General features: G+C 37.3%; 1 protein-coding gene across 1 annotated transcript; it reads left to right on the top strand.

Moving 5' to 3' along the window:
• The first annotated feature begins 3,946 nt into the window (after positions 1-3,946).
• ITM2A (integral membrane protein 2A) lies at positions 3,947-11,164 on the top strand. The gene is made up of 6 exons (XM_009235007.3): positions 3,947-4,438; positions 7,989-8,120; positions 8,397-8,594; positions 8,845-8,955; positions 10,064-10,214; positions 10,366-11,164. The coding sequence occupies exons 1-6, from the start codon at positions 4,328-4,330 to the stop codon at positions 10,452-10,454; spliced, it is 792 nt and encodes a 263-aa protein (XP_009233282.2). The 5' UTR covers positions 3,947-4,327; the 3' UTR covers positions 10,455-11,164.
• The last annotated feature ends 466 nt before the right edge of the window (positions 11,165-11,630 follow it).

Below are 11,630 nucleotides of genomic sequence, written 5' to 3'. Positions count from 1 at the left end.
CATATTTAAGAAAATGTTGCATCCTCCTATTATCATAGCACACTCAGTCTACAGAGAAAATGTTAAATGGACTGGAGAAACAATAATCTATTCCAGAAAGCAAATGTCTTCTATTACTTTCACTGGGGAGCATTAGCTCTGCTCCCAGGATCGAGCTATGTGTACAGGGAAAGAGTGAACCTGGAAAATAGCCTGGCTCTTTACAGATCTAAACCAAACTTTTGGAATTATACCCAGAAACAGATGGCTGGCCAGCTCTCTGTGTAGCTGCTTCATTGTTGACAGAAGCAACTGGAGAACTCAGAAGAAATATGCTTTAGGATCAGTAGCCTATAGTCATGGGTAGGCTGGGAAAGTCTTAAGAAGGTTTCAAACGTGCTTAGTCCTGAATAAAATTCTAAGCAGCAATTTCTGTTTGCAATATGGGGAGGAGATTCATGCTTCATTGCCCTAGAGAATATTCTGATTATTTTCTCCTGCTTTAAAACCAGCTCTCTTCTTGATTTTCCCATTTCTTTTTGCGATAGTAAGACAATATAGTGGCTAAGAATATAAACACTGACTACCTGGGTTAGAATTTGACCTTAAGCAAGTTATCTAACCTCTTGGAAATTCAGTGTCTCTATCAATGCAATGGAGTATATAATAATACTTCACAGAGTTGTGGTAAAGATTAAATGACACAATCAATTTAAAGGGCTTAGTGCAGAAATCTGGCATTTACTGTGTTCAACAAATGTTTCGTATTAAGGGCACCACCATTTTCCCAGTCTGGAATTCCCATTCATTCAAAACAAAATCTTTTTTTTTTTTTTCTAATGTTTCTCCTTCATATGATTTATTCCAGCAGCAGGCCTTGTAAAGAATGGCTCCTAGACTTCTTTGGAAGTTGTTCTTTTGTTTTCAGTGTTTCAATTATCAATATAGTTCACCACCTGTCACCAGGAATATAGACGAGCACCCCCAACTGGTTTCCCAATACATTTGCTGTCAGATTAATCTTCCTAAATAGAGCGCTGCGTGTGAAGCCATTGCAAATGTGCTAGTCATTTAAATATTCCTAGTAGCATTGGCTGTGGGTGGACCTATTCTGCTGGTTCGTAGAATTGTTATATCCTACTCCACAGCATAAGCCCAGTGTTCCCACTACAAAAACCGGAGAACCCACGACAAGTACATCATTGCCATTGGTATAGTAATGATGCACTCTATAAGGACAAGAGTGTATCTGCTTTGCTCACCACTGTATTCTTATGCCAATCAAAGCACAAGGCACATAGTAGATCCTCAGTAAATATTTGATTAATGAATACATGAGTTAATGGGCGAAATGGTATTACAGATACCCTTATTGGTTTAGCTTTGTGTGATTGCATTTGCGGTAATTTCAGAAGATCATTCAAAGAAAGTTGACATCATTGCTTGGCATTCAATTACATGCCATGTTCCATTCAGACCAACTTACGATAATTTAGTCATCATTTGGCATGTGAGAACAGGGAAGTCATTTATAAACTTGAATGGTACGCATTCAGATGTAGCTAACAATGTGAGCTAGAATCAGCATAGCAGCCAGATCTCCATTTTCCAAAGACAAGAAAGTGAGAGAAATTGATTCCATAAAAAAAGAAGTTGTTACTGGGAAGGAGAGAATACAAGAAACAGCCTAGCCGAGAATCAATTTTTTTAGTAGACGGAAGTGTGTTCATTACTGATTTCAACCCTAGGAGCAAGTGGCAGCTTATATTTTGCAATTCAAAAAACATTCAGGAACTATTTAACCTTCCTGGAATGGATACAAACAATGAGTGTTGTTGCTATTCTATGATCCTAACACAAGTATTCTTTTATACATTGAGAAGGAAACTGTGGGATCTGCCAATGTGAGACTGTGCCTGCATCACATATGTCCAACAGTAGCAAAGACCCATACCTAAAAGAGGATGCGGTGTTAACAAATAGGAGATGGCCAAATTCTTCAAAATCCAAAAGAGAAGTTAGATGTCAATTTATGTGACTATTCTTAGAAGTTTAACCTTTTCCAGTAAGACCTATATTCAGGTACTGTGGGATCTTAAGCAGTTCTAGAATGTTAAGAATGGTTGAGGGGTAAATAATAAGAAGAATAATTCTTATAACCTTGAAACATGCATATGTTACAGAATAAAATAACAATCCCAGGATAACAAAACATTTCACTTCCTATCTTTTTCATAATAATTTAAAAGGTATTTCCTCTTGCATTATACTAAATAATCCTCACAGCAACAGGACACAAATGAAGAAACTGACACCTGAGAAGATGAAGTGACTTGCTCAATATTTTGTACTCAGAAATTGATCACATACTCCCTTGGTCGTTATCATAATTTTGATCTATTCATCTAAAAAAATGAAAATAATCCCTGCTCCTTCTGCCTGACCGCATTTCAGGAAAGATATACTAAGATAATATATCACAATCCCGCCCAGAACCTTGCACTTACTAAGTAAATGTGTAAGAGCAACCTTGACTGTGGATCACAGGGCCAGACTAGCACAGACCATAGTGGAGATGTCACAAAGGTGATTGCAAGCAGAAGGCAACTGTAAAGAGAAACATTCTAGGAAGGTGAGAGTTCCTCAGCTTACACTAAAGGTTGCCTGATAAACATTAAATTATAATGGTCAATCTTGAGCAATAATAAGTGAAAGAACATAGGATGCCAATATTTCTAAGCAAACTCAAACATCCTGCTTTTTAAGATTCTGGCCCTAAGTAAGGCACAGGCTCCCCACTGTTCCCCTCCATCCACCTTCCCATCTGTGGCCTATCCAAGAAAATGAATGCTGTCTTCACAAAGGTCCCACAGTGGAAACAGGCGACAGGCTTCTGAGTCAAGGAAACATCAGTGGGAAAAACGCCAAGTTGGAATTTTTCGGATGAAGGGGTGGCGACTCAACATATTTAAGTCCCTTTCTTAGGTAGATGAGTAGATGATAAATTCTGTAGCAAAAGCTGTTTCTTTGTTTTGTTTTGTTTGATGCTGTTGTTTTGGTAAGTGCTACTGTCTTCACACAACAGACCTTTCTCCTGTCTTCTGCAGCGGGACTATTTATAAACTGTGTACCAGTGCTACCCCAGTCACCAACCTCCAAAGCCTGAGTTGTACTTGGTAAGGTTCTCTATCAGTATCACTAACCTGGAAAAACTGACTGTGAAGAAACAGCTTGATTATACTGGCTGCACATGTAAATGTTCCAAGAATAATTTCTAACTCAACCCCTTTGAAGTTACTGTTTTTTCCTCCATTAGATCGGTATTAGCATATGGCTAAATTTTGTATCCTCCACCTCCACCTCCACCTTCCCGAACACTTAAGTACTTATACACACACACACATACACACACACACGTTTTCTTTTTTTTTTTCTCCCTGCAGGTTTCACAGCTGGTGGCTGAACAGAAACAGTCTCTGGGTTGAGACTTTACACTGGTTTCCCTGACCTGGAAGAGTGAAAAATCTAGATTATTTCAGGAATTTATTATAAGCTTTCCACCCTTCTCTGTCTCATCATGTCATCTACAAAATGGGGTGTTGGGGAGGCAGGATCCCTATCTTTCTGATCTAGCATCGCCTTAGGTTGAGATATTAAAATTGCAAAACACAAGCAAGCAAATAAAAAAAATAACTATTTGTTGAAAGAATGAACTGGGTAACTATAAACAGGCTTCTAGGTGTTCTTTAAAAGGAAGATATTATTATCAAGGAACAGAACCTTTGTAGAATGGCGCTTTGGGGGCCTGGGTGGGTCCAGAACTGAGGAAGTTTGAGTTACTGCCAAGCTACAGTCCCAGGCCCTGCGGGGAGTCAGGTCCAAGTTTGAGAAAACAGTCAGAGTCAGGGGCTATTGTGGCCTGGACAGAGGCAGAAAGACACGACACAGCAGGCTTCCTTCCTGTCTTGCTCTTATCTGAAGTTGCAGAGAGTGGGTGGGAGTGTGCCTGAGGTGCAGGTGAGGCACGTTTAGCCCGAGCCGGCCACGGACTCCACTTCCCCTCCTCTTCCCCCAGTGGCAAATCCGCCCCACCTCGCAAACCCCCAACTCAGGCACTTGGGCCCCTTTTGGGCCCCCTCTCGCTCCTCCCTTTAGGCACCTCCCTGGGCCCGCCCACGGTCTCCCCCCAGTTTGGGACTGCGTCATAAGTATCCCAGACCTCGGCTTGCAGTAGTGTTAGACTGAAGATAAAGTAAGTGCTCTTTGGGCTAGCAGGAGCTCCTCTTGTAGTCTGCAGCCCAGGACGCTGATTCCAGCAGCGCCTTACCGCGGAACCCGAAGATTCACTATGGTGAAAATCGCCTTCAATACCCCCACCGCCGTGCAAAAGGAGGAGGCGCGGCAAGACGTGGAGGCCCTCCTGAGCCGCACGGTCAGAACTCAGATACTGACCGGCAAGGTAGCTGTCCCAGGGCGGGGTGGGGGAGGGGTGGGCGAAAGAAAGAGGGCTGGTAGCAGAGGAGAAAATGAAGCTTCCCTGGGAGGGCCCCTCTTGCTCCTCTTACGCTGTCTCTGGGGTTTACCCGGTCGCCTCGGTTCTGTCTCCTCGCGGCACCTTCTGCTTACCGCACCCTCTGTCACTCTGCATTCCCGCGTGTCGTGCCAAGTTCTGTCTGTTCCAGCTCACACCAGCTATCCTGGAGGGAGGTTAGAGAGAGTTTGAGGAGATGCCCTGGGACTCGTTGTCATTGTCTCTTGGGTAACATGTAGGGACCTTGGGATCAAGGAGGGGCATGTCGCCCAGTCCCCACCTCCAGGGATGCGCATAGTCTCCCCAGGGACAGAGGGGACACAAGGGGGTGAGCAAGACCAGGAGATTTAACATTTCTTTCTTTCCTTTTGGTGTGGATGAAGTTCTAAGACTCTAAATCTTTCTACGATCTCTGAGTGTTCGTGGAGGTGGGGTGAGCAGCAAAGGGCACTTTTAACTCCAAGCAGTATGGGTTGGGGCAAGTGGTCTGCTTGAGCGCGCGATCATTTTCCGTTTCTCTCTGGTCATAGGTGGCTTTAAACATTAGATAAAGGAGCTGTCAAAATTGAGCTGGATCTTAATGCCAGTTTTGGGTGTTCACTGTGCCCTTTTACTGCAAGAGCCTTGTATATTTTTAGAGTGGTATTTCCTAAAGAAAACACTCTTCTCTTGTAAAAATAAATTTGGGGATACTTTTCAATTATTTTTAAATTTTTTTCTTGTTGAACAACATCCCCTTCCCTCTATTTAGAGATCTGAAGCAGGTCTAGTGTTGTAATTTAAACTACTAGCTTTGACAGGAACTGGGGAAGCTCTTCCCCAAAATGTTATCCATTATTTATTTAGTCCTACTTCTACTTCTTTTAAACACCTACTATGTTTTCAGGGTTCGTATACTACTCCTCAGTATAATCTCAATTTTAAAGGGCAATAGTATTTTCTTCGTGTTCTATGAAATCTGGAAAGTGTTGGCGCTTGCAGATCTGTCCTAACTTGTCTTGTTCTCTATATAGTTTTAACTTTTGTGTTCAAAGTGGAGATATAAAAAATCCTTTGAGTTAAATGAGAATCCATGTAGTAAAAGTTGATTGTACACACAATTTGAAATGTTAATGTGCTTATCCAGCTTTTTATTGTGGAAATTTTCAATATTAAATCCTGCAATAAAACTAGCTTTTGTGTATTATACATTTTAGAGCTCAAAAGTAACACCCTCTTGCATTTTGTTGAGGTTTTGATTAAATGACAGAGGTCAAATATGTAATTGTTCTCCTGCTTAGTTTGTAGGTTAAACATGGTCAGATTTTTTGGGAGGTCTAATTAGAGGCCAGTAGTTAAATATAGCCACACAGTAATCCTTTTTTTTTTTTTTCCTCACCGCCAAGCATTTCATGACTTGTAGATAGATTCAGTTAATATGCAAGCAATACTTCTGCCAGGACTTTGGTGCGATGAGGAAAAAGCAAAACTGAGCATTTGCACTTTGATTATACTTTGCTGTTAGGTTTTGGAGAACACTTAACAGGATCCTTACCTGGCCACTATAGGACACTGATAATAATACTTGACATATTGTATTGTAATACATTGATCAGCTAGCTCATTAGAGGTTGAGCATGACAAATATGATGTCAGACATAGTGTACAATCACTTCGAAAGAGTTCCAAGAGAAATTAGCTATGGTAATTGATGGCTCACACCAACCTAAAGTCCAATAAATGTAAATGAAAACAAAAAGCCCTTATTTCTAGGATGTAATATCTTATGAAATTGAAATTCTAATACTTAGGCCTTGCTTAATAAACTTCCTGAATTATTGAAAGAATAAATGAAATTACAATGCAAACTGTTCTTCTCATGTCTCAGTAGCAAGAAAAAATAAATTTATTTCTCTTAGAATTTCAAATTAAGCTATTATGTGACTTATGAGCAAGTTACTTTATCTTTATGAAACTCATTTTAATCATCTAAAATATAATTTTAAGTCTCCAGTTCTAGATTATTGTACAGTAATTCCAAATCAAAATTTATAGTTCTATCTTTGTAGTGCTAATCTTAGTTTAGGTTTTTTTTAATAAAAATAATTAAAAGTTCCTGAAAATTACTGGGACACAGAAAAGCCTTCAAGGTTTATAGAGTACTAATTAATGGAGGGTTTGAACTTAAATAAATTTAGTTAAGAAAATGGGAATCTCAAATTTCTTTGACCTTCAAAGAAAAATATTTTTGGAAAAATAAACATTTCTCAAATGATTGTCTGTCCTTTCATCTTCTGCATTAACTTGAAATCTATGCATTTGTTTTCACCAAATGAATTTAAGGTTAGTTAGCTCTGATAAACATTACAGTAGTTGTCCTGAAAAAGAGCTAATGACCTAAAAGACTAAAACAATTCGATTTATATACGCGTTTGAATGATTTACCCTTTAATGATCAGGGCCTAGATTTGCTTACTTCATTTATTCAGTCCTTGAGTAATAATGCTGCTTAGGATGTATTGTGACATACAAAAATGGGATTAGAAAGATTGGAGTCCACTGCCCTGGGAAGGGCACAATCAGATACTTGTTTGCTTTGGATCTTTCTTGTTTCAATCCCGAAGCAAATTATTGATTTAACAAAATATTACAGTCACTGTTACACGGACAACTTTTGTGTCTAGCTATCGCAAATGCTACACTTCAAAATCAAGTGTTTCACCCAGGACGTGGAAAATATTTCATTCATGCAATACACAGTTATAGAATATTGATCGATATTAAGAGACTTTTATTTCTCGATTAAATTAGGAACATTAAATTTATATCTCTCCCTTCGATATTTTAATTTCTAAAATATGGGGAAAATGGCATATACCTTATAGAACTCCTACCTTTAAAACCTAATTTTCAAAAATCAGCTTTTTGAAAAATCAGTTAATAAATTAATCAAAGGATACTAATTCTCTTTTAAGTTGGCAAACTGATTTGGAAAAAATAATGAAGAAACAGAACCATATCCCAGAAAGTTAGTGATTATATCAGTGTAGTAGTTCAAAAAGTAATTACTTCCATTTATTGAGTATAATTTCTAGAGATCGGCTCTACTGCATTGTGCCTATTGTTAATACTATATTATACAATGAAAAATGTGTTGAGTCAATGTCGTGTTAAGTGTTCTTAGCACAGTAAAAAAGAATATGACATTGCATAAATAAACGGTAATTTTAATTTGATTCTTGATGCATGTATTTTGAAATAATTTCATATCTATATTTGGGTTTAGAAATGCCAAATGGAAGGTTAATATAATCAGAGACATTTTTTAACATCTATTAGATTCAGAAATTGTCTTGAAATAAATTCAGACTACAATTAAAATGAGTTAACATTTAAAAAAATATCTTGGGTTTCAAGGGAGGTAAATTGTACACAAAATCAACTGTGTGTCTAAAAGTACAATCTGGTTTTGTTTTTGGTTTTGCTTTTTAACAAATAGGAGCTCCGAGTTGCCACCCAGGAAAAAGAGGGCTCCTCTGGGAGATGTATGCTTACTCTCTTAGGCCTTTCATTCATCTTGGCAGGACTTATTGTTGGTGGAGCCTGCATTTACAAGTACTTCATGCCCAAGGTAATACTAATTATAATTATTATACTTTGGATTACTACTTGCTAGACATTTAGTAGCAACTTAAAAAATTCTGTAGTGGTGAATAGAGAAAAGAAGATTTAGGGAAAGTTTTCAAGTTGCCTTTCAGTTCATAAAATTGATTTGTCTTCATTGTGATAACTGTAGTCAACAAGCCTCGGCTTAACACATAGTACAATGAATTGATATGAGTGTGAAAAGCCATTCAAATATCATGATAGTATTAGAAGGTTGTAATTTTCCCTTTTTGTCTTTTAGAGCACCATTTACCGTGGAGAGATGTGCTTTTTTGATTCTGAGGATCCTGCAAATTCCCTTCGTGGAGGAGAGGCTAACTTCCTGCCTGTGACTGAGGAGGCTGACATTCGTGAGGATGACAACATTGCAATCATTGATGTGCCTGTCCCCAGTTTCTCGGATAGTGACCCTGCAGCAATTATTCATGACTTTGAAAAGGTGGGCTTCTCATTCTTATAAATATTCCAGGATTTTTTTTCTTTCTCTCTCTCTTTTTTACTTCATTGGCAGGTATTAAATTCATTCATGAATGCACATGTTTTTGAGGCAAAGCCTTTTCATACTTTTGTTGTTGAATACACATTAGTTGATTTTGAAAGGATGTAGCTGCTTGATCTAATGGTAGTTGGAAAATTTGCAATGTTACTGCCTTCTGTGTCTTACCTGACTTTTTCCCCCTACCTAACAGGGAATGACTGCTTACCTGGACTTGTTGCTGGGGAACTGCTATCTGATGCCCCTCAATACTTCTATTGTTATGCCTCCAAAAAATCTGGTAGAGCTCTTTGGCAAACTGGCGGTATGTATTTTGGAAGTCAAATTTTTACATAAGCATTTCCAAGTAATTTTACTTCCTTGTTTTTTTAAAAAATAATGAGTTTGGCCAAAACATTTTATTGTATTGAAATGATTTTGAAATAAAAAATGTTGTGAACCTAAAACTGCTCTAAAAAATAAAGATTATTTTTTACAGTCATTATCTGGTATAGGAAAGGATTTAAATAGTGTCCTTAAGAATTTGGGCAAATGACATGAACAGACACTTTTCAAAAGAAGACATACATGCGGGCAACAAACATGAACAAAAGCTGAGCATCACTGAACATTAGATAAATGCAAATCAAAACCACAACGAGATACCATCTCACACCAGTCAGAGTGACTATTATTAAAAAGTCAAAAAATAACAGATGCTGGTGAGGTTGTGGAGAAAAAGGAATGCTTGTACACCATTGGTGTCGGTGTAAATTAGTTCAGCCATTATGGAAGATGCTGTGGTGATTTCTCAGACCTAAAGACAGAAATACTATTAGACCCAGCAATCGCATTACTGGGTGTATGCCCAAAGAAATATAAATCATTTTATTATAAAGACACATGCACAAATATGTTCATTGCAGCAATATTTATAATAGCAAAGACATGGTATCAGCCTAAATGTCCATCAATGATAGACTGGATAAAGAAAATGTGATACATATACACCATGGTATAGTACGCAGCCAAAAAAAAAAAAACCAATCACAAAAAAAAATACAAGATCACGTCCTTTGCAGAGACATGGATAAAGCTGGAGGACATTATCCTTACAAACTAACACAGGAACAGAAAACCAAATACCATATGTTCTCACTTCTAAGTGAGAGCCAAATGAAAAGAACACATGGTCACATAGAGGGGAACAACACACACTGGGGCCTTTCAGAGGGTGAAAGATGGGAGAAGGGACAGGATCAGGAAAAATAACCAGTAGGTACTAGGCTTAATACCTGGGTGATTAAATAATCTCTACAACAAACCCCATGACACAACTTTACTTAAGTAACAAACCTGCACTTTTACTCCTGAACTTCAAAATTAAAAAGGAAAAAGAATTTCTCATTTCAGTCTTTGTTTTTGATTTTTAGAGTGGCAGATATCTGCCTCAAACTTACGTGGTTCGTGAAGACCTAGTTGCTGTGGAGGAAATTCGTGATGTTAGTAACCTTGGCATCTTTATTTACCAACTTTGCAATAACAGAAAGTCCTTCCGCCTTCGTCGCAGAGACCTCTTGCTGGGTAAGTAACTAATGTATTTCTTCCTTCACCCTGTGTTACACAGTGGAGGAAAGTGGAGGTAGAATACAGGAAAAAGTGGGGAACAAGTCTGGATATATTTTCATTTCCACAAAAATTTCAAAAGCCACTTTTTTTGCACATTTACTTACAGGTTTCAACAAACGTGCCATTGATAAATGCTGGAAGATTAGACACTTCCCCAACGAATTTATTGTTGAGACCAAGATCTGTCAAGAGTAAGAGGCAACAGATAGAGTGTCCTTGGTAATAAGAAGTCAGAGATTTACAATATGACTTTAACATTAAGGTTTATGGGATACTCAAGATATTTACTCATGCATTTACTCTATTGCTTATGCTTTAAAAAAAGGAAAAAAAAAAACTACTAACCACTGCAAGCTCTTGTCAAATTTTAGTTTAATTGGCATTGCTTATTTTTTGAAACTGAAATTACATGATTTTCATTTTTTCTTTGAATTTATAGGGTTTAGATTTCTGAAAGCAGCATGAATATGTCACCTAACATCCTGACAATAAATTCCATCCGTTGTTTTTGTTTGTTTGTTTGTTTGTTTTTTCTTTTCCTTTAAGTAAGCTCTTTATTCATCTTATGGTGGAGCAATTTTAAAATTTGAAATATTTTAAATTGTTTTTGAACTTTTTGTGTAAAATATATCAGATCTCAACATTGTTGGTTGCTTTTGTTTTTCATTTTGTACAACTTTCTTGAATTTAGAAATTACATCTTTGCAGTTCTATTAGGTGCTCTGTAATTAACCTGACTTATATGTGAACAATTTTCATGAGACAGTCATTTTTAACTAATGCAGTGATTCTTTCTCACTACTATCTGTATTGTGGAATGCACAAAATTGTGTAGGTGCTGAATGCTGTAAGGAGTTTAGGTTGTATGAATTCTACAACCCTATAATAAATTTTACTCTATACAACCACTGTTTCTTTTATTTCATCACTTGAGATATAGTCAATGTGAATAATTAATATTACTTATTTAGCTTTTGGTGTACCTGTAACAGATCTAAAATTATAAGCCCAACTTTGCCCCCATTCCCACCTACACATATTTATGTGTTATAGTTTCATATTTCACTCCCTTTTGACAGTATATTAATTACTCTTTTATAAACATCCCATAATTGGCTTATCATGTAAATTCAACTATTTATTTAGAGGCTTCAGGCCCATAACACTTTAAAATCTTTTAAAGTGTTTTCTTTTTCATCAAATTAAACAATTATACACAGCTATAATAGATCACTAAGGACTAACCTTGGATAAGATGTTGATAGCTTTTAAGAACTTCAAATGCTGTGATCATTACTCATGTATCTAAGAGTCTAAACTTCATACCAAGGGGCCATGAGTACTATAAACTCTTTCCCTTGTATTAGGTGA

The sequence above is a fragment of the Pongo abelii genome, chromosome X (genome assembly GCF_028885655.2).
Source record: "Pongo abelii isolate AG06213 chromosome X, NHGRI_mPonAbe1-v2.0_pri, whole genome shotgun sequence".
NCBI lineage: Eukaryota > Metazoa > Chordata > Mammalia > Primates > Hominidae > Pongo > Pongo abelii.
This window is presented reverse-complemented; position numbering and strand designations above follow the sequence as displayed.